The sequence below is a fragment of the Mirounga angustirostris genome, unplaced genomic scaffold (assembly GCF_029215605.1).
Source record: "Mirounga angustirostris isolate CCGP_5_RB_7025 unplaced genomic scaffold, mMirAng1.0.hap1 SCAF_6, whole genome shotgun sequence".
Taxonomy (NCBI): Eukaryota; Metazoa; Chordata; class Mammalia; order Carnivora; family Phocidae; genus Mirounga; species Mirounga angustirostris.
Window position 1 is genome coordinate 127513447 of NW_026991714.1, and position 23061 is coordinate 127536507.

At 51.3% G+C, this 23061-nt stretch overlaps 3 protein-coding genes across 13 annotated transcripts in view; 2 read left to right on the forward strand and 1 right to left on the reverse strand.

Moving 5' to 3' along the window:
- The window catches only part of SLF2 (SMC5-SMC6 complex localization factor 2), a 44421-nt gene extending 41070 nt beyond the window's left edge, over nt 1-3351 (forward strand). For both annotated transcript variants that reach the window (XM_045878630.2, XM_045878631.2), the window contains exon 20: nt 1-3351. In XM_045878630.2, coding sequence (XP_045734586.1) covers nt 1-36 — 36 coding nt within the window. In that variant the 3' untranslated portion in view covers nt 37-3351.
- SEMA4G (semaphorin 4G) lies at nt 44-22366 on the forward strand. Of its 10 annotated transcripts, none has more exons than XM_064595170.1 (17): nt 44-180; nt 4829-5208; nt 10952-11431; nt 11529-11677; nt 11826-11972; nt 14683-14781; nt 14919-15012; nt 15162-15275; nt 15480-15649; nt 15726-15895; nt 16190-16334; nt 16470-16692; nt 17090-17205; nt 17341-17504; nt 17667-17728; nt 19138-20198; nt 20333-22366. In XM_064595170.1, the coding sequence occupies exons 3-16, from the start codon at nt 11308-11310 to the stop codon at nt 19965-19967; spliced, it is 2607 nt and encodes an 868-aa protein (XP_064451240.1). In that variant the 5' UTR covers nt 44-180; nt 4829-5208; nt 10952-11307; the 3' UTR covers nt 19968-20198; nt 20333-22366. The 10 variants fall into 10 exon arrangements, with proteins under 10 accessions (XP_064451240.1, XP_064451242.1, XP_064451243.1 ...); XM_064595172.1 differs by having other exon boundaries at nt 20337-22366; XM_064595173.1 differs by having other exon boundaries at nt 11910-11972.
- Nucleotides 22066-23061, reverse strand: part of MRPL43 (mitochondrial ribosomal protein L43) — a 1189-nt gene continuing 193 nt past the window's right edge. Inside the window, exons 2-3 of the mRNA XM_045878639.3 lie at nt 22924-23030; nt 22066-22788 (exon numbers count right to left, since the gene is read on the reverse strand). Coding sequence (XP_045734595.1) covers nt 22547-22788; nt 22924-23030 — 349 coding nt within the window. The 3' untranslated portion in view covers nt 22066-22546. The remainder of the gene's footprint in view (nt 22789-22923; nt 23031-23061) is intronic.

Here is a 23061-nt window from a genome sequence, read left to right on the forward strand (position 1 = left end):
GGGCAGCTTCATGACTTCTGGGTACCAGATTCTTAACAGGAGCTGAGGCAGCAAAAATATGAACCAAGAGAAATTCAATAAGACCTTTTCCTAGAGGAGTAGAAAGAATGCTACAGACTCCAGTGGAATGCTAAGAAAATGTGCTGCAAATGTGCCACTTGAATATCTAGTATGAAGCTGGTAATGAAGAAATTGCCATTTCTGAAGCAGATATGAAACATGATCTGCTTAATTTTAAGGCAACTGACATTTTAAAAAGAGCAGAATCCTATAACAAGAGGGGAGGGGTAGAAGCAGCTAAGAGTTGCATGTCTAACCTGCCCCTATTAACTCCTCTTGTTAATTTGTAAGCCAGTTATCCTTTTGTTTTGTTTTGTTTTGTTTTTTTGGATTGTATTTATGGCACTTGGATAATCACAGGAAATATGTAGGAAAGGGTTTGGACCAAGTTGAGTAGTTTGACATGGAAATCAAGACCAAGTTCCAGTTGGGTTTAATTTTCCCCTTCATTATTTTAGGACTCAAAAAGAAAACTTAGAACTGAGATTAATAACAAAAAGAATAAATCTCTTCTGTAACTCCTATAAACCACAGGGAGGTTTCAATCCATACATTTTCCTTCACTATTCAAGATTAGAAATCTGTTAGGTTTTTAAAATACATTTAAACGGTTAAGAAACAGAAATTTGGTATATTGTCAGATCCCCCTTAAGGGGAAGAGGTTAAGCTATAAAATAGTGTCTCTGTTTTTATGCCAAAACATTCATATGCAGTTTGTTTTGGATTCCTTTTAAGTGTATATATAATTTTTAAATACTGGTTAAATCTTAGAATTTGGCTAAATCTTAGAATCCTGGCCCTTGGTCAGCCATATTACAGAAGTCTATAGTATAAAAGCTTAAAGATCTGGACAAGTTTCCAAAACCCTTACTTTCATGAGTATGTAAGCTTGGCAGAGACCTGGATGGTGTTTATTCTTTGGGACATTGCACACGTGCACGCGTGTGTGTGTATGTGTGTGTGTGTGCACGCGCGTGTGTGTGCTTGTATTTTAAATTTGTTGCACTTGAAAACCACAGCTGCTCTAAATATTCTTAAACACTGGAAAGCCATCCTTGGGTTTAAATGGTGAAGGGTTAGTAGAAGTGCACATGCTGGTCTTATTAGCCCAAGGGCCCTTTGAAGCCTTTGGTAGTAATAGACTCTTACTAGCTAACTGAAAAATTCTTTTGTTGACTGAGTGTCCCTTTGTGGAGGGGGTTGTTTCTTGAATGAGAATGTCAACTTTTTTTTCCTTTCAATATTGACTTGGATGACACTGCTTTCCTGAGCATTCTGATGTCTCCAGTTGTGGGGGGAAAGATGATGGAGAGGAAGGGAATTGGACTTGGGTTTTATGGTTTGAGAGGGGAGAAGATAATTTTTGAAAAATAGCTTTCTACCTCTAAATTGAGGGTTATGAGTTAAAAGCATTTTATCTTAAACTTATCATTTACAATAGCATAAGTAACTTTTGAGCCCATGTCAAGCATTGAGCAGTTAGAGATTTTATAGGGAAGACTAAGTAAATCCAATTCCTTAGAACCCCGACTGAATGAGGCTCCAGGAGTCAGACCAACAAAAGTTTTATTCTGTTGAGTTTACTGGTAAGAATATTATTATCTCGATACTACCTCTCAAGGGTATTATTAGAAAATGCCACTTATGGTTAATGAGATAGATACAAAGAGTTCTATTTGACAGAAGCTTGAAACTCTGGCATCTATCTGCCCAACAATGGGGGCTTTCACTCTTTGTAATTTAATACTTTGTAGATACATTATTTGTGTGTAATTTTATAAGTGTTCATATTTTTCTCATTTTGCATTGTGTAAAGTGTACAAAATCTCAAAGTATAAAATACTGCTTATATTGCTTGTAATTACAGTGTGTAAATATTTTCTAATCGTGTACATTGACGGGGGACAAGTGGGTTATTCAGGTTTTTTTTTTAAGTGACCCTTTTGTATTGCAGTTTCAACTGATAACTGCTCATCAAATTTAAAACCACTTTGATACATTTTTATTTAGCAGTTCCAATAAGAAAAGTCTCTATTTTTAATTGTCTTTCTTCATTAGAGAAAAATACTTCATCTGTCCCTTTAAAAATGGCCAGACATCAGTTTGAGCCCTTGTATTTATGACTCTGGTAGATGTCTCCGTCTCCAGGTCATACTCCAGTCAGTACTTGCATTGGGTTCTCATACAAATTCTGTGATGATTCTCTTTTAGCACAAGTAGCCCATAACTTTTCTCCCAAATCAAGTATTATCCTTCTCCCTCTTGAGTCCCCATGTTCTGTCTCCTTCCTGCTGTTGTTGCCCAGCGAATGGGATGGTAGTGGGGGGAGAAAATGTTCATTGCACAGAAAATGTCAGGCCACTTTTGGGACTTGGCAAACAAAGCTTGCACTGAGTGGTGGTGTGTTTGGCAGTATTACTGTGCCAAAAATAACCTTGTCTAATTTTCTGGATATGTATGTCAAACTTATTACCCTTATTGCAAGCTGAAAATTAAGGTACTTGTAAGTGTTTATGCTTTTGTGTGTAACTGTTTGCCTTTTCTAAACTGCTTTTCTTGTTATTGGAAAATATAATTCTATTAGTTATATCATGTTAAGTGAAGAGGCTCTCCATGCACAAAATGCATCTATCTAGCAGTAAAGTAACAGCATTTGTACATTTCCTGTCTGTCTTTTGACGGTAATGGTGCCTTTGTCACCTTTTGGGAGGTTGGCATTTTGGTTTTGTTTTGAAGTACAAATAATAGCTTGCTTTTGACTTCACAAAATCTCCCCAGATGTAAAAGAGAAAAAGGCGCATTGTCATCCAGGCTCAGTCAGGAGCATTTGCATTTTTATTTCTGTCCAAACAAGTATAGTTGGTGGGGACTGGCCAGTAATAATGCGTGGAGTCTTTAAACCAAGGGTAATTTTTAAATTTTAAAAATAAAAAATTTAAGAGGTGACCCAATAACAAGTGACTGAGTTGGAAAATAGGGAAGAGACTGTCCTGGTTTGTCTCTAAGGATGCAAGATTAGGGTACCGGTGGCTGGGCATGTAGAGCACGATCTGTGGTGGTTATTTCTTACTCGTTTACAGTGTTGGTGCACCTCGTTATCTGTGCATCTGTTTTCCCTGGGCAGTCCTGTCAGCCAGTTGCTCCACCAGCTCTTAGGCAGTTTACAAGTAAATGCAGATTTCTTTTCTCTTCCCCCCCCCCCTTTTTTTTAAGATTTTTTTTTACTACATCTTGTTTAAAGTCCCATGAATGTATGTGTGTGTTATTAAAAATGCTTTTTCTCAGTTTGAACATGTGTTTGGTAATATTTGTTTGGGAGTGGGGGATAGTTAAATATCTGGGAATCCTGTTTCTTCCCTGCCCTATCCCCCTAGTTTTTAAAATGATTCTTTTTTCCTCTTGCTTTGGATTCTTCCATCTGTTTTTTTGGTTTGATGTCTCCTGTTTCTGGAATACATAAAGCTATAGTTGTGCACAGTTCGCTTTTACATAACCCACTTAATAATATGCTGCATAATTTGTGGTCAGCAATTCAGTAATCTCATTCTTACATTACCCCATTCGCTCGGTTGATTCAACAACTATTGCGTACCTACTACATGCTAGGTACTCTTTGGAGGATTCAGTGGTGAACAACACAAACAGCTCTCATGAATTTGTACCTTCTGGTATCCAGGTGAAAATACTTTGTTATTGGCCAAAGAGGACTGGAAAGGAATCCTTTGGCCTGGCTCCCCTGTTCTAGAGCCCAGGTCAAGGAAAGGGGAAGCCATATGATGCAGAAGCAGGGCTCAGGACTACCTCCAACCTGCCAGGCAGAGAAAGCTGTGCATATGGCAGCTGAGGGGAGACATAGGTTGACAACTCCTCACAGAAGAAACTATTATGAGCTCATAGAAGGGCTAGACATGGTTGCCAGAGGCCTCAGGTTCCAGAACCATGCCAGTATTTATTTCTCCCTTCTGACAGGCTGGTTTGGAGAAGACCACTTGTGAGCATTTTTCTGACTGGGGTAGAAGGGTGAGGGAGTAACAGCCAGACAAAAGCAAAGACATTGCCTTAAGTACTGGGATCCTGGCAGCATAGCCTTGTGCAAGTTAAGGGCCTTGACCTTGACCTTAGTCCTGACCTCAGATCCCAGATTGACCATAACAACCATTTGATCTTTGGCAAGTTACTTAACCTGTCCAAACCTTAGTTTCTTCCTCTGTTGAAAGCAATAATAATGGTGTCTATCTCAGAGCTTATAAGGATTAAGTGAGCTAATGCATGAAAAGTACTTAGCAAGGTGCCTGGCATATATGCTAGGTATTATTATTTAGCTCTCATTTGAAGCTCTTCTCAGATGACAGTTAAAATTGAACTTAAGGAGGGGCACCTGGCTGGCTTGGTCAGTGGAGCATGCTACTCGTGTTGTGAATTTGAGCCCCATGTTGGATGTAGAGATTACTTAAAAAAAATAAGTTGAACATAAGGCACTTGGGGGTTCACTGACATCTAAGCAAACCATACCTTAAAATTGTAGTGTGGGTGTGCTCTAATCCTTCTGACAGGCAGCTCCAGAGGCTTCTCTGTCCAGCTCTGTCTCTCCTGGTAAAAAATATATATATGTATATATATATACACATATATATGTATCTGTATATATAAGTTTGTGGCTTCTTTAGGACTCAGCATGCTAAAGCTGAGAAGGGATGGTGGTGGGTGATTTTCCATCATTTTGTAGACATGTCCTGACACTCCCTTTTCCTTGCTAACCATTCCCCAGGCTGGAGTCAAGAGAGGGCAAACCAGAAGGCCCAGCTTTGGGTCTGACTCCAAGACGACTGGCTGGGAGGAAAACTTAACAGGCAAAACAGGCTTCTGAGGCACAGTGGAACAGTGAGACTACAGCATTGGTGCCCTGGTGACAGTCCCTACTGAAGAAGCACCTCAGCTGTATATTTGGCCCAAATAAAGATCACGCCACCTAAAGGGAGAGTGCTGGGCAAACGAGAGGTGGAGATGGCAAAGCAGGAACAGAAATGCTGCCACAGTGAACAGGAAGCAGGACAACTTGAATAGGCCAGAGTTCTTTGCCTCAGGGAACCTCTGCTCAAGTTTCAGGAGTTCATACCTACCCCCCTCACCTAGGATCCCTGCTATACAGTGAGTAACTGCTCTGTGCGAAGCCTGGAACCAAACGCTGGTGTGTAGGTGGCTGAGAACAACAGCCATTTTCTTACAACGGAGTTGGGGAGAATAGCCTAGCAAAAACAAAACTACGTTTTATGTTCTGTGCTTGTGAAGTACACCAGAAGGTTTTCCAATGGGATCGTCTCCCAGGCACCCTGTGAAGCAGCCAGGATAGTGACCTTAAGGATGAGTAACAACCTGCTCAAAGAATGCCCTGCCTGTGTCCCAGGACACAAACTCATGGCTAGGTTAGGATTCATTTCTTCCTTTGATTTGGAGTCTCTTCCACTGTCAGTATTCCCCTCATTCATATTTTATGAGCTTAATTTGCAGAGAAGAGCATTGTCAGAGGGGCTTCCTAGAGAAAGTTCCATTAATTGCCGTCCCATCTGATCATTAGGTTCAGAGACTCAAGTGGGAGGACAGCAGAAAGAAATGGATTGTGATGTAAATCTGTATTATCAGAGATACTTAGGTAACCGCTCAGCTACAGTTCTGCAAGTGCCATGCTGGAACTCCACATTATAATTTACACATTTTGTTCATTTGAAACGTGTGAGGTTCTGAGTCGGCCGTCAGGGCACCTTTGAGGAGGAAGGCTTGCCTCACAGAGTGTAGGCGCAAGTGTGAGGCTAAACCTGCCACCAGATCACTACAGCTGCACAGGTACCTGAAGTCAGCACTGTGACTTCTGTGAGAACCGGAGGAGCTGTGTCCCTTAGCCCACTGGGCCCCTGCAGGCTAATCTCTCTCCTGTCTGGTACTGTGGGGCTAGCAGTCTTCCTGCCCTCCCTCCACTGTCACCCCCCAACCCACTTTCCCACAGGACTGCAGATTTCTTTTTCTTAGCCATGTCTTTCCTGGGCTTCCCAGCTTGGACTTCCTTCATCTATTAGGATTTTCTTCTGTGGTGTCTCCCAACTATTTGCTGACTTCTCCCTTCTATTTCCCACTAGGAACCCTCCCATCTCATCACATTAAACTCACTTTTCTCTTTCACATCCCTTCTTTTCTGCCTACTCCCCCAATACACATCTGTGCACAAAATTGCACATTTATGCCTTTGATAATTCCCCTTCAGGTTTACCCTGTTTCCCTCTTCTCAGGCTTTCCCAGTACTGATTATCTGTAAACACAAGAATGAATTTCAAGGCCAGTCACTTAACCTCTTAAAGCCTGTTTTCTCATCTATAAAATGGCGCTGTTAATCCCTCAGGATAGAATGAGGGTACAGTTTTTAAAATGAAGCTGGGTAGTCTTTGTGAGAGTGTGTGTACACTTTAACATAAGCATTTCTCCCCAGCTACCTCCCCCTTCACATACACACATCCTATTTACAGAGTGCTGGGGGAGGTGGGAGTGTAGCGTGGGCCCTGCTGTCTAGCAATCTGCAGTCACACACAGCAGCCCAAGCTACGAGATTGTATATGATGAAGTGCCAAACAGAGCTTTGGGGAATTCAGGAAAGAGAGATGACATGTCTTTCCCAGGGTCCTTTTAGTTAAATGACAGAGCCATTTGAATCTTGTTCACCCTCCTTCAGGCCAATGTGCATCTGCCTCTTCTCCTAGCCCCTGCCTCTCCAGAGTTCAGACTCTCAGGCACATGCAAGAGTCAGTTACCTTATGTCCCTGTAGCCTTCAGCATTTTAGTCCTGCTCTTCGGCCCACTACAATAATGTCATGTATGAGGGAGGGGGAGGATCAGGCCAGGTCATGGCTAGAGCCCCAGTTTGATTCAAACCCTAGAGGGGTCTTTAACAGCCCGTGAGGCAAAGGTATAGCCCGAGTTGCCAGGAAACTGCAGCACCAAAGGTGGCTTGGGAGGACCATCCTGGACCTCCCCTGGTTGGGAAGTTAATTCTGAGGGGGGCTTTCTAGATTGCTTCTAGGTGAGGTGACTGAGCCTAGGAGGGACAGGATATCTGATTGCCTATGAGGAGAGTTAACTGGAAGACCTGGAGTAAGAATGATGTTCAACATGAGCTGGAAGGGAAGGCAGTTATCTGAGTGACCCAGTCCCTGAGGAGGTAAACCCCGGTTACCATAAGGTTTGGTTGAGTGGACAAGTGCAAACCCTTGTGGCTTATTTATCCAGAAAAACAGCATTGTCTTTGTGAACTTCTGGTCAGGCCGTTACTTCATCCCACTAAGCCCGACCCCCTTAGACTTCAGGCTGAAGGACCAAGCAGCTGGAGGCTCTTGAGCTGGGAATCCAGACCCCGTTGTGTGTTCAGAGCTGCCCCAACGCTCGGCCTCCACCAACTGTGGCCCACTGCACCCTAGGCAGAGAGCAGAAAAGAGTGGCAGGCGCGCAAGAAGTGAGGTCCAGATTAGAAGACAGGATAGAGGGCCCTCGGAAAGTTAAGCCCCCAGAGAACAGTTTTGTAAGTCCCCAATAGTAGACAAGTCGGAGGGGTCCTAGGGCTAGGAGGGGAGAGAGGTGGGTTTTAAGCCTGTCGAGGGCGCATGGCGTGATGAGGCCACCACCAGGGGGCGATACGGGGGCCACGGCCCTTGGAGGCGGAGGACGCCAGATGCCCGGAGGCCGTGGGAGTCTTACCTCAAACCTTTATTGTGTAGGGTGGGGGGCGCAAAAGAAGAGAACGGCGCCCTTCCCTGCACGCCACCCAGTCGGTCCCGCCTCCCTGGCCCCGCCTTCCAGCCCCCGCCCCACCCCCGGCTCCGCCTCCACCCCCACCCCGCCTCCGGCCGCGGCCCCTTCCTCCCGCAGCTGGTGCTGTGGGGCCGCGGAGCAGCGCGTCGCCGTCTCTATGGCCAGGGATCCGAGCGCAAAGGTGAGAGAGGCAGGGAGTGCGGGCGGCGGCGGGGCCTAGGCCGGGGGGCGGAGGCCAGGCCAGGCCTTCCCCACTTCCATTCCACCCTCCAAGCTGGGCCAGGCCTTTCTCAGAGCCAAGTCTCCCGGTCCCGCATAAAGGCTCCTGGGGGGGCGCGGGCCAGGCCTCGGGCTGTGCTGGGCGCAGACCCGCCACCGCGGAGTCGGGGACCCGCGCGGGGCGAGGACCCGCGTGGCGAACAGTGTTCCCTGGGATCTGGGTCACGTCTCCTGGCGTCCGGCGGGATCGAAGGAGAGCTTGTCCTCAAGCTGCAGCAGTAGAGACTGAGATTAGATCTGAGGAGAGGGAAGACGCGCGGACTGTCCAGGATGGTGGAAGAGAGGGTAGCGGGGGAGGGGCTCTCAGGCCAGAAAGACGGCCATCCTACGGGGCAGAGGGGGATGCCGCCTACACTAAGCAGGTGGACATCTGGGATGAAGGTCGAGAGCCTGCTGATCCAACATCGATCCTGTTTTGGGGGGGGTGTCTCCCCTCAGTTTCTTCAGCCCTAGGATCTAATAGTCAGAAGGTGACCAGAGTTCAGGGGGCTGGCCCTGGGGAGGAACCCAAACTGTGGAACTGGGGGTGGAGTGTGGGGTGTGGACTGAAGACCTTGAAGCCTTGTGGCCACTGGGGGAGGGAGGGCAGCAGCTCCGCCCCCCCGTTTAGCCCCGCCCTCCCTCCCAACAGGTTAAATGGGGGTTGAGAGCCCCTGTCCAACTCCCACATCTAGAACAGCAGTATATACATCGGAGTAGAGCAGCGCTAAGTTACACGTTCCATTCCATCCTTCCCTTGCTAAAGCTAGGGGCCTCCTTTCGCCTGGGTTAGGTACCCCCTCCCTCCTTTGCAGAGAGGCCCATCCCATCCGAGCATCTGAGGTCAGATGCCTCCCCACATCACTACACACACACTTAGAATCTGGCCTTAAAATTGGGACTTTCGGGAAGGGAGGGAGGGTCTGCTCTGCACCTCAGTGGATACTGGCAGCCTCCAAGCCTGCAGTGAGAACTGGACCCCTATTTGTACATACGCTTGAAGCTTGTCTCTGCATACATGTAATTGTGTGTTTGAGTACTGTGTGAACACACATTTACTTGACCCTTCTGTGAACATGAACATCCCTGACCTACTGTATTGGTGGGTTTGTGTGCACGTCCCTACACATATGTGTGTATGTGCTGGACCTTTCTGTGAATAGGTGTACAGTCCTTCGTATGCACGTGTGTAGGTTTATAACCTTCCTTGTCAATCTCTGAGGCTGTGTAACCTGCTGAATGAATGGATATGACTATGTGAATACAACCTTATTTGTCAATGTGTATGAACACATCTGGCAGGCCCTTTATATAAACATATACATGCACAAACCTCCCTGTGAATGTATGTTTGCATGACTCTCCTGTGAGTACATGTGCTCACAGCCCTTCTGTGAACATGTGTGTATGTGCACCTATTGCATGTACATCACCCCTCTCTGGATTATGTGTGACTTTTGCCATGAACCACACTCTGAGTGGTTCCTCTGACCTGGGGTGTGTTCCTCTTGCCCAATCCTAGGGACTGATACCTCATAGCCATAGGGCTCCCCCCACTTCTGCACTAAGCAAATGGGAGGCCCCAAAGGTAAACAGGTGTGCCTCCACAGTGAGAGGTGGGGCATGGGCAGTTTGCCTGGGACTTCCTGCTGCCCAGCCCCCACACAAGGAGTGGATGCCCTTTCTGTGGTCCAAGGACCCTCTTCTCTCCACTCATACTACATTCTCCCCTTCTGGGCTCTGACCACTACAGTGCTGACCTTTACCTCTTAAATAAATGCTCCAAATTTCTGTTCTCCCTCTGGCCAGTTCTTGGTCCTTCCCTTCTCTTCAAGGCCACATAGTTAATATTTGACCTGGAAAGGAGGGGAGAGGCCAGTGGCCCCTGTGGCCCTGTCTGTGGGTGTCTGATGAAATTGGATGGATCAGGCTTCCTTCACACCCAGCCCAGTCAAGGAAGCTTTCAAGAGCCACCTCAGAGATCAGGCCTATTACAGGGGTCACAGAAGGCCTGTCACCTACTTCCACCCCATCCCCAACTGGTTGGCTTGAGTGTCCCGGTGTGGGAATAGTCTCCAAGATGTGCCAGGGGAGGTGGCAAAGAACTCAGGGACCTCATCATTCACCTTTTCCATGTTGCTTATGTTTCAACTGGTCTTGCACACTAGAGCCTCCGGCACAGACTTTACACCTATGCAACCAGGGGGGCCCAGATGCCAACCCCCCCCCCATGTCTATGAGTGCCTGTTTGCAGGTAGGGGCACGTGTGGATGCCTAGCCAGAGGGTGCAGTACAGACTCGCATGGGCAGAGTAGAGATGTGCACCCCCTCGGAGAAGAATGCTGAGGAGGAGAAGTGTCTAATTAAAGAGAAATTCCAGAGGGAGCTCTCAGGCCAGGGAGAAGAAAAAACAAAGGGAAAACAGGACAAAATAAACAAAGGCCCATTAAATGTCTCTGCCCAGCCTTCTTGCATAAGGCACCCCCGCAGGCAGCAGGGGCAGCTGCTGTCCCAAGTTTGGTCTCACTGTTGCTAGGAGAAGGCATTCTCCCTGAAACGGAGCTCTAGTCGAGATGGAGACCTAGCTTAGCTTCTGACTTGGTCAGAGGATTGCCATTACTTTGGGTTTGGGCTGGGAGGAGTCTAGGGTCTTGTAAGGAGGGCAAATTCTGCCCAACTTGCATCAGAGCAGAGAGGTAGACAGAATGACAGTGAGCTGATCCTGATGTGGGAGTCTGTGGGCCTTCTCCCACCAGTGCCCCCTGAAGTCTGGGGGTAATGCCATCTACCTTCTACCCACACACAGATAAAAGAGCTTTTTTTCTTCCTGTTTTTTCTTCAGAAAACGGACCTCAGAGAACCAGGACTAGTCCTTCTGTCGGGGCAGGGTGACCCCATCAGTGACCTACAACCCCTGTATGACCCTACAACTCCCTCCCACCATGGAGTTTGTATTTGATGCAGAAAGGCAGTGTGTGATCCATCCTTCCCTCTGACCTCTAACCTGGGATTCCATGGCCACACAACCCTGTGATTCCATGTCCCCTCGATTCCAGGACCCTCCCTGGCCCCATGACCCCTGACCTTCCAAGTGACCTCTCTGGACCTTGACCCCCGTGACTGTTCTTCCCATCATCCCCTGTGACTCTGGCCTTGGCTCCCCTTGGGGGTCTTACTGGTCTGGGCCTCCCAAGGAAGATGTGGGGGAGGCTCTGGCCCCTCTTCCTGAGCTTCCTCACAGCAACTGCTGTCCCTGGACCCTCACTGCGGAGGCCATCCAGAGAACTAGATGCCACCCCGCGGATGACCATCCCCTATGAAGGTTAGACACCCCTCCCCCAACTTGGAAAGGCAGCGGGAGCCAGGTCTGGGAGTAGAGAGGCAGCCCCAGGGCCGGGCTCACTGCTCCCACTCTCCAGAGCTCTCCAGGACCCGGCACTTCAAGGGTCAAGCCCAGAACTACTCAACACTGCTACTGGAGGAGTCCTCCGCAAGACTGCTGGTTGGAGCCCGAGGTGCCCTGTTCTCTCTCAATGCCCGTGACATAGGAGATGGGGCTCACAAAGAGGTTAGCCCCCAGAGCCTGGAGTACCTGGAAGGTCTCCAGCTTTATAGCCCTCTGGTCAGATAGCACTGCCCTTCCCAAGCCAGGTCTCCTTTACCATCCAATGGCACTCCTGAAACTTCTGCACCTCAGTTTCCCCTATTTCCTGCAGTCCTGTCACCTGGTCCCACAGACAATGGTGAAAGACAAGGGTACTGGGGTTAGCACATCAGCCCATTCCTTTCCCCGTCTCCAGATCCGCTGGGAGGCCTCCCCAGAGATGCAAAGCAAATGTCATCAGAAAGGGAAAAACAACCAGGTATGTGGTCTGCCCTGTCCCCAGCTCCTTTCCTTCTCTTCATTTGGGGATGTCAGGGTTGGTGGGGACACAGATGGAGAGGTATGGATCAGCCAGTCAGCTGGAGCAACCACAACAAACACGTGAGTGTAGCCGGAGTGGCAGGCCCTAGGTGCAGCACTTCTAAGCCAAGCATCTGGTGACCTACCGGTTTGGCCTATAGTGCCCTCTTAATCTCTTATGGGCTCCTGAATAATAATCATGAGAGCAATAAGTAATCTCTAGTAAATGCTGACTTAGCTGTTATCTCTCCTAATTCTAAAATAACCCTATGAAGTAGTTTTATCCTCCATTTTACAGATGTAAAAAATGAGGTTTGGTCAAGGAATCGCTCAAGTACCTGGTACACCATGGAGGGGTGGTAGTGAATTGCTAGCTCTTTCTGGCTAAAGAACAGGGTGTTTGCAGGGGTCCCAGGTCAGGCTATGGAACAGATGCCTCTGGGGGCGCCCGAGTGGCTCAGTCAGGTTGAATGTCTGACTCTTGGTTTCAGCTCAGGTCATGATCTCAGGGTCGTGAGATGAAGCCCTGCTTCGGACTCCCCACTCACCTCAGGCTCCTCTGGTTCCTGGGGCTCCCGCTCAGCAGGAGTCTGCTTCCCCTCTCCCTCTCCCTCTGCCCCTCCACCCGCTCATGCTCTCTCCCTCTAAAATAAAACAAATAAAACTTTAAAGAGGCCCCTCTAAGAGACTCCATCAAAGATGCCTGCTGGTACAGCATGTGGCATGGGCAGAAAGCGGGGCTGGTGAGGCAAGTGGAACCCAGGTCACAGAGCACTGTAAGTGCCCAGCTCGGGGGATGGCTTTTACCCTGTGACAACGGACACCCTCATCACTTGGTACTTTATAGACTCTCCAACTTTAGTGTGCACATGAAGCCCCAGGGTATGTTATAAATGCAGATGCTAACTCAGTAAGCCTGGGGAAGGGCCCAAGATTCGGCAGTTCTAACAAGCTTCCAGAGGAAACTGATGCTGCCGGTTCCTAAGCCACACTTGAGGTAGCAAAGCTTTAGGACAACACTTCCCAAAGCATGTTCTGAGGAACGCTAATTTTCAAAAGAAGGGCTTAATGGTCACATGAGTTTGGGAAGTGCTGTATGCTCAATCCCACAATGCACAGCAACATCCTTAAGGCTCTGAAAAATCCCCTGGAGAGGCAAGTTTTAGCCATGATTTCCAACTTATTTGACCACAGAGTTCCTCCCTCACCCCCCTTTTCTTATGTAAGCATCTTGGGGAAACACTACTACAGGAATATTAATCCTGCCCCAAGCACTAGAAGGATTAAAATAGAGTGAGTCTGGAGGCAGGAAAGACAACGGGGTTTGGGAGCATCATGGGGTGGGGGGCGGTTGGGAGCATCATGGGGGTCGGAGGAGGGAGACCTGAGCAGGCTAGTGGAGAGAAGGGACAGATACACCGAGGGAGGGAATGGGATGAGACAAAGGGGTCTGCATGGATTCAAACTCTGGGTAACAGGTAGGAGGAAGAATCATTAACAAGGCAAAGAAGTCAAGGTGTCAGCTTACCGCATTTAATGGGCAGAGAAGAGCAGTGTGGCTGGAGGGGGTGAGGAAGGGGCAGAGCCCTATCATGCAGGGGCAGAAGTGGTGGGACTCCATGTTCAGGACTCTGGTGAGCCACCAAAGTTTTTTTTAAATACAGCAGTGACATGATTTGGTTTACATTTTTAAAATATGCCTTGGAAAGTGGGTTACCAGAGGGTGCTGATGGGTAGAATATCTCTGGAAGGAGACTGTAGACAACGGTAACAGCAGTCCCCTTTGAAGGCAACAGGGATAAAAGGAGATGCTCTGTTTACAACATATCCCTTTGTACCTTTTGAATTTTACACTGCATACATGTATTCCTCATTCACTGGATAAATAGGTAGCTTTATAGAGTGGCAGAGGCTTGGGAGAACAGTCAGGCAGTCCCTAAATTTGTTCAGGGAAGAGGTGACAGCGGTAACGTGGACTAGGGTGGTGGAGGTGAAGGGGAAGTGGACTACATCAGGAGACACTTACGACAAAGAATCCTGGAGAAGGACTGAATGTAGGGTGAGGGAGTGGGAGGCAGCAAGCCTGACTCCTGGTATCTAGACTGAGTAATAGGATGGATGGATGGAATGAGGTGGGAAAGACTGGATGAACAGGTTTAGGAGGGAAGATGCGGGTTAGGGAGGACAGAATGAGCTTGGTTTGTGACGAGGTGAGTTTGATGTGTCCGTGGACTATCAGATGGAGAGAGGGCCAGAGCCTGGGGATAGATTTGGTAGTGTCACCCCAAAGGGTATGTGGGGGCTCCAGGACGGGGGCACTGCTGAGAAGGAGATGTGAGAGAAGCATCTCAGGGTGGCGGGAGCCCCGGGGGCCCCAGGACTGGGGATGCAGGGGCCTGCGGGTAATGCAGGAGAAGCTGGCTAAGTGTTTCAGGTAATCCTAACAGTGAGAGAGAAGCAAGAAGAGGGCTCATGCCACTGGGAAGCCAAAGGACAGTGAGTGCCAGGGAGTAGTCTGTGTCCCGGACAGTGAGCAGGCCCACTGGGATCTCAGAAAGAACCACGTCCCGTGGGGGGGGCAAGAGCTGGACGACAAAGCTGGAATTTTGATTAATGGAAAAGGCCTCTAAGCAGGCTGGGGGCTCAGCCCTCCCCCACCCACCCCACAGACGGAATGCTTCAACCATGTGCGATTCCTTCAGCGGCTCAACACCACCCACTTCTACGCATGTGGGACTCATGCCTTCCAGCCCCTCTGTGCAGCCATTGTGAGTATGCCTGTCCCAGCCCTGATTGCTGGTCCCAGGCCCCTGGCCCCTGGCCCGTGGCCCCAGACTGGTCTGACCTTGGGCCACACCCCTGCCTGTCCTGGAGACCACTGACTTCTGGCCCCATATTCCCCCAGGATGCTGAGGCCTTCACCTTGCCAACAAGCTTCGAAGAGGGGAAGGAGAAGTGTCCTTACGACCCAGCCCGTGGCTTCACAGGCCTCGTCATTGGTGAACATGCTGTCCTCCCCACCCCGGCCCCTCACCCACCAGCGTGCTGCTTGTGGGACACGGATCCCGTTGCTAGGACTTGCCACCCGTGTGTGTTATGCGCCTTGTTGTATGTGACATGTCTCATGCTTAGCATGTCTCTGCTCCAGATGGAGGCCTCTACACAGCCACGCGGTATGAATTCCGGAGCATCCCTGACATCCGCCGGAGCCGCCACCCACACGCCCTGAGGACTGAGGAGGCACCAATGCACTGGCTCAACGGTCAGGAGATTGAGGCACAGGATGCTGGGCGGGGGGGGGGTGGGCAGGGACTGTTTCTTCATCTTTACTCCCTTGGGCAGTTGACCGTCCCCTCCCTAAATTCCCAGGTGAAGCTGTCTATTCCTGTGTGGTGCTGACTGAGGGGTGGTGGTGGAGGGCATCCCCAGCCTGTCTCAGAGGCCACTTGAACTGTCCAACCCACAGATGCTGAGTTTGTCTTCTCGGTCCTGGTGCGGGAGAGCGAGGCCAGTGCAGTGGGTGATGACGACAAGGTTTACTACTTCTTCACGGAGCGTGCCACTGACGAGGTCCCCAACAGCTTTGCTCAGAGCCGCAACAGCCACCGTGTGGCCCGTGTGGCCCGTGTGTGCAAGGTGAGTAGGACCAAGCTCAGGGCAAGAGTGTAGACGCTGAACCTCTGACGCTGACCCTGTGCCCCTGCCTCCCCAGGGAGACCTGGGAGGAAAGAAGATCTTGCAGAAGAAGTGGACCTCCTTCCTAAAGGCGCGTCTCATTTGCCACATTCCCCAGTATGAGATGCTACGTGCTGTCTGCAGCCTGGACGCTGACGCCTCAGCCCGCACGCACTTTTATGCGGCCTTCACGCTGACCACACAGTGGTCAGTGCAGGGACAGTGGGGAGAGGAGGAACTGGGGACAGCATGGGGGCTGAGCAGAGGTCAGTGAGGATACAATAGGATCCCTTGTGGGGAGGCTGGCTGCAGAGAGAGACTTTCAGGTACACTCAGTTAGCCTGGGGCCAGAGGCCACAGTGGCCTACTGACCCTCAGGAGAGGCCCTGAGGCCTAGAGCTGGGGTCGGCCAGGGTAACAGCGGGCTTCAGGCTGGGCAGGTGGCAGGGGGGCAGGTTCCACTCAGTGTGGCTCAGCCCCTTCCCCTATGTCCCTTCCTAGGAAGACCCTAGAGGCCTCAGCCATCTGCCGCTACGACCTGGCCGAGGTGCAGGCTGTCTTCGCAGGTCCCTACATGGAGTACCAGGATGGTGCCCGGCGCTGGGGCCGCTATGAGGGTGGAGTGCCAGAGCCCCGGCCTGGCTCAGTGAGTGCCCAAGCCTAGGGTCGGCGCTGGGTGGACAGAACCCCTGGGAGGGGCAGAAGGATCTAGCCTTGGGGGTGGCGGGGGACGGGCAGGCAGTAGATTCCTGAGGCTCACCACCTCTGTCCCCCACCCCAGTGCATCACAGATTCATTGCGCACCCGCGGCTACAACTCATCCCAGGATTTGCCATCCCTGGTCCTGGACTTTGTGAAGTTGCACCCACTGATGGCCCGGCCCGTGGTGCCCACACGCGGACGGCCCCTGCTGCTCAAGCGCAATGTGCGCTATACACACCTCACAGGGACGCCTGTCACCACGCCTGCCGGGCCCACCTATGACCTGCTCTTTCTGGGCACAGGTACTTCTGACCCCTGGTCTGAGCCCTTTGGTAACTGAGTCCTTGATCCTCGTTGACCGCTAATCCCTTGGATGACTTTTGATCACAAAACCCTGGTGGCCATTGATGTTGATTCTTCATTGAACACTCACTACTGGTCCCCGATGACCACTGGCTCTGGGTAACTGCTGAATCCTGTCACCAAACACAGTGATATTTGACCCTGATCACTAATGCTTCTGAACCCAGTCATTTCTGCCATGACTAGCCCAGAGTTCCCAGTGTCCATGAGGAACTGCTACTGCCTGAGTCCTTGTCCCTGATCTCATGACTCCCGAGCTGCTCCCATTAGGCTATTGCAGGGGACCAAAACCAGATTCCACTGTTGGGTTCTGACACTCTGTCCACTCCGTACCAGTCGATGGCTGGATCCACAAGGCCGTGGTGCTGGGCTCTGGGATGCACATTATCGAAGAGACGCAAGTGTTCGAGGAGCCCCAGTCTGTGGAAAATCTGGTCATCTCTCCAATGCAGGTAGCCTCTGACTCATGACCCTCAGTATGGCTTTGCCAGAATAGCGGGAGGGAGTGGGTGGCTGGGCAGTGGCCGTGTGTGTCTGTAGGTGGGAGTTGGGGGTGTTGCCAACCAGCTTTGCTCTCTGGCTCCCAGCATAGCCTCTACGTGGGGGCCCCGAGTGGAGTCATCCAGCTACCACTGTCGAGCTGCCCCCGCTACCGCTCCTGCTATGACTGCATCCTGGCCCGGGACCCCTACTGTGGCTGGGACCCCAGCACCCATGCCTGCACCGTATTCAGCAGGTCCCAGGGGAGCAGGTGAGAGGTGGGGGGGTGAGGGTCCCACGTTAGCGGGGAATCAGGGCCTGAGGGGGGAGAAAGGCCTGCCGGCTGTGGGGGCCGTGGGGGCCGTTGGCGACAGCCCCACGGATGCTGCCGCTAGGGAAAACTAAAGCTCGGTTCCCCCGTCCCTGAATCCAGGACAGCCCTGATACAGGACATGGAGAGAGGCAACCGAGGCTGCGAAGGCAACAGGGACACAGGTAAGTGACCTTCACAGGCTGCACAGCCCGTCCCCTCTACACTGATTGTCATTTACCTGTGCATGTGTGGCTCCGAACGGCCGCGTCTGTGGGCTTCCGTCCAGGACGTCCCAGCAGAGTGTGGCAGAGTAAGTGCTTCACAGACGGTTGTTACCCAAAAGACCCGTAAATGAGGAGACAGGCTCAAGACGTGAAGTCTTTGTCACTTCTGCAGCTTATAGCCAAGTTGGGGGGGGCAGACAATTAAATGATCACCCAAATAATTATTTCATTGGTTTTTGTTACAAAAGGAATACTAACAACTATGACAAGGGTTTGAAGCATAATGGGTACTTCCCTGAGGAAAATCAGATGACTGAGCTGATGCCTGAAGAGCAAAAGTTAATCGCCACAGCGAACATGTACTGAGTACTTACTCGTGACAGGTGCTGACTGAACACTTACACACATGATCTCACTTACTCTCCCAGCATCCCTGGGAGACAGGTGCCACGATCCCCATCCCCATGAGGGGCAAGCTCTCTGAGGTCCAGAGAGAATAAGTAAACTACCCAAATTAATAAGCTATTAAGTGGCAGGGTCAGAATTCAAACCTGACCCCAAGCAGCCTGACTGGAGTTTGTGCTTTTCATCACTGCTGTGCTCTTTCCTCCAAGTGAACCAGTGGAGGGCACAGAGAGGGGGGTGACACCCGAGCAGAAGGAACAGCAGGCAGATGAGCTTGGTGTGTTTGAGAAGGGGCTGGAGAAGTGGGCAGGGACCACGTTGAGGGAGGGGAGCGGCATAATCAGTATGGTGTTTTTAAAAAGATACCCCACTGCTGCATGGAGAATGGATTAGATGGGAGCCAGAGTGGGCCAGCTTCCCCAGTTGGGGAAGGAGAGAAGTGAACAGGTCTGAGATGGAGTCTGGAAGCAGAATCTTGGTGAGGGTTAGATAGAGCGGTGAAGGGGAGAGAGAGGCAAGGGAGACTCCCAGGTGTCTTTCTGACTTAAGCAGCTGAGTAGCTAGTGGTGCCATTCACTGTGATGACAATTCAAGGAAAAGACCTGGTATAGTTTGGGAGGGAGGCTTTGGCCTTAGTTCCTGTGCCGTATGTCCAAGAGGCCTCACACGGAGATGCCCTGCAGGTGGAAGATGTTAGAGTCTGACAGTCAGGAGAGAACCCTGGGCTAGAGGTCGAGATTACCAATCACTGGCAGGTAGCAGGAACTGAAACCACTAGGAAGGGCCAGTGCGAACCTTACATGGGAGCATGAGTGCAGGAGACCTTGGTCAGTTGTCACCGTGATTCCAGAGTCTGTGCTTGGTGCTAGGGACGCTAACAGTGAACCATCTGGCCTGCCATCTCCAGTGCCCTCCCTGAGACAGACAAGCATTGACCAGTCCTGTTTCTCACCCCCCTCCAGGACCACCACCACCACTGAAAACCCGCTCTGTGCTCCGAGGGGATGATGTCCTCCTGCCCTGTGACCAGCCATCCAACCTGGCCCGGGCCTTGTGGTTGCTCAATGGGAGCATGGGCCTGAGTGATGGGCAGCATGGCTACCGCGTGGGTGTGGATGGGCTGCTGGTGACAGACATACAGCCTGAACACAGTGGCAACTACGGCTGCTATGCTGAGGAGAATGGCCTCCGCACCCTGCTGGCCTCCTACAGCCTCACAGTCCGGCCGGCCACTCCTGCCCCAGCTCCACAAGCCCCTGCCATGCCTGGGGCACAGCTGGCCCCTGACGTGAGGCTGCTCTATGTGCTAGCCATCGCTGCCCTTGGCGGCCTCTGCCTCATCCTAGCTTCCTCCCTCCTCTATGTGGCCTGTCTTCAGGGAGGCAGACGAGGGCGTCGAAGGAAATACTCTCTGGGTCGGGCTGGCCGGGCAGGGGGCTCTGCTGTGCAGTTGCAGACTGTTTCAGGCCAGTGTCCTGGAGAGGAAGATGAGGGTGATGATGGGGAGGGGCCTGGGGGACTGGAAGGTGGCTGCCTCCAGATCATCCCTGGGGAGGGAGCCCCAGCCCCACCGCCTCCACCACCCCCACCCCCACCGGCTGAGCTGACCAATGGGCTGGTGGCTCTGCCCAGCCGGCTGCGCAGGATGAACGGCAACAGCTACGTGCTCCTGAGGCAGAGCAACAATGGAGTGCCAGCAGGGCCCTGCTCATTTGCCGAGGAGCTCAGCCGCATCCTGGAGAAGAGGAAACACACGCAACTCGTAGAGCACCTGGATGAGAGCTCTGTCTGAGCCCAGCTTCCTAGGACAAATGCTCTTCCAAGCCAGCCTGTCTGCCCCAGGCCGGGCTGCTGCTTCCCCAACACAGCCACTCTACCTTCACCCCCCTCCCCAACTCCAGGCCCTTCTCCCAACTTTTTGATGTCCCTGTAGGGCTGGCAGAGTCAGGCCCAGCCAAAGCCCCCTCCTCAGTCTCCACAGACCCATCTGTGAGCAGCCCAGGCCAACCGGTGCTCCTCAGAGGTGGGTACTCCCTCAGGACCTGATATTCTGTAGACCCAGTCCCAATTCCTATTCCCTTAACCCAAGCACTTGGGAGGAGAGGATGCCATTCTCCTGCCCCATTTGTCTGCTCAAACCCTTCCTCTTTCTCCCAGGCAGGGCTCTGCAGGTCCAGATGACCTCCATGTCACCACCCTCTGCATGGCCCTATGTGCTGGACGGTCCCGAAACCAGACGAGACCTCTGCCAGCCACCAGAGCCACCTGAGCCCTGCGTACATTCACACGTGCACATGGATGAATGTCCATCAGCTGGGCTGCAGGGCCCCCACCCCCATCTCCTGGTGCATTCTTGTGTTTCATCTCTCCTGGACTTTGGGTACCCTTCCTATTGCCACATCCCATCCTATCTAGTCCTCTCCCCTAGTTCCAACCCCATGTGGTGACCTCTTTGGCAAGAGCTTGGGAACAGGCCAGCCTGGGGAGGTAAGACTGTGAGACTGTGTCATTCCCCTCTTCTTCCTTAATGTGCAGCCCTCGTGAGTCAGCCTCCCCACCCCCTTGGTCACTCTCAAGAGTGACAGACAGAGCCCCAGGCATGTCCCTTCACGCACATGTGCTTACATTTCCACATGTATTTCTGAGCCTCCCTTTGCTGCCTCAGACCTGTATCTGTTGGGTTTGGTCCATGGACATTTCAGAGGGAGAGCCCTCTCCTGTTCAGCTGTCCCCCTAGGGACATTTCCCTAGGACGGGTGACCAACACTGCAATGAGCCAGCCTCCCTTTTGGGGACCAAGCATTTGCTACCCCTAGACCAGAGCAGGGGGAGATCTGAGGTCTCATCAACCTGGCACATGAAGCCCGTTCTTGGAACTATGCAAAGGGCAGAGGCTGGGAGTTTGGATGCTTGGCTCCCATCCCTGTCCTACCTCACCGGGGCACTTTCAGGGTCCAGGGGCCTCTGAAGTTTCCATTGATATCGGACAATCAAATCCTGACTGAGCTCCCCCGTTCTCCTTGGGTGAGGATGACTGTTATTTTTGTAGCCGAGAACGTGGAATCCCCACGGATTTTTACTGCCCTTCACCCAATCTCTCCCACCTCCACCCCACAATGAATGTATTTATTGTGAGAACAGCTATACTTCTTTAGGAATGCCCCCACTCACCACCCAGGTGGGCAGAACAGGCATGAGACAGAGTGGGGAGCCTGGGCTCAGCTCCTCCCCCTCCTGTTGGTTAATAAATACCCTCTCTCCCCACAGCTATGTGTGTTCCGCTTGGTCTAGATTGGCCTTCCCTGATCACCAGGGGGCAGGCTTCTGAGCCTATGGAAACAGTGCTGCAGGGTTGGCTCTGCTCCCTATAAAACCATTTGCAGAGAAAACTGGGATCCTCAGCTTCCATCTGGCTATACCCTGGGCAGGTACACAGGCCTTTATAAGGTTCTCACCACTCACTGAGCATGGTGATAAGGGCATGACAAAATTACAGCTGTTCAAGAATTCATACAAAGATTTCTAGGTTTCTACCTCTTGACTCTCTTCCTCACCATTCCTCCCCCTTGTTTTAGCTAAGCCTAGAAGATGCTCCCTGTTTATTTCTCTTGCTTGTCCACAAGAAGCTTTTCAGTACCTCCCCTCCCCCAACAAAGGACAACATGAATTCCTTTCTGCAGAGGGGCCTGTCTTGGGGAATAGTTAGGACAAGGGCAAGCTTGTTACCACAGATCTGACCTGAGAATCACTCTCCAAGGGTCAGGACTAGATTAATCACATGGCCTTTGATACTAACCATCCTGAAGGGTTATATGTTCCGCTTCTGGTTTTAGGATAACGAAAAGTGAGGTTATATTTAAAATCTACACATATTTTGAAGACCTCAAGTGTAACCTCGAACATGTTTATTAACCTCAGTTTTCTAATCTAAACATTCACACGGATATAAAGTGATTATCCTAATGCCAGGTCCACAGCAGGGTGGAAGATGCTAGCTCTCTAGCTCAATGGTTACAGAAAAAGGACACGGGGGATTCTTCAGATGCCAATCTTGAAAGCGCTCGCTGGGATTTGAGATCACTGTTATCAATCTGGATTTCAGAAATAAATGCCTGTAATATCCTTGAAGAGTCAGGTTTCAGGGATATCAAATGGGGAAGAATTAGGAGACGAACAAAGTCACTGCCCTGCCTCATAAGCAACGAAAAGACAGCTCTTCTTTATCCCAAGCAAAAGCTTTGGCATCAGTTTCCCTTTTGGTGGGCTCTATCTGCCTGTGTGGGCTTGGAATCCCCTGAACCCAAAGAGGAAGAACCACCTCCACTGGGGTAAGAGTCCAAAGCCTGGGTACTGGAGTTGGTGGGCACCTCTTCATGGCACTTGCGCCTGGGCTAGGGCAGCATCTTGGACCTCTCGCGGGCGCAGCCCACCCAACGTCGTCGGTTTGTTGGTGAAGGGGTGCCACTGGCCCTGGATGCTAGGGCTGTCCGTGTGGAAGGGCTTGCGGATGCGGATCACGTCCAAGCCCGACTGGTCCGCCAGCTTCTGCACCAGCGTCGTAATCTCCTCGACTGACTTGCAGTGGATGCTCTCCTCGCGCACTGCCCCGTTAACTGGCCGAAGGAAGGGGGTCGGAAGAGAGGAAGCGGACGGATCAGGGGTCAGACCAGAGGAAGGCGAGCGGGCCCAGTCTCCACCCCCGCAACCCGCCCGCAGGCGCCCTCCAGCCCTCGTCCGGCCCCACTCACGGTATTCGGCCACTACTCTGGGCACACAGCACGGCCGCGAGTTCACGTATATCACGACCCCCGGGTTCCGTCGGGCGAAGTCGGCCACCTCTCGTTCCACGAACTCCCTGACGAAGCCGAGAAGAGTAAGCACAGCGA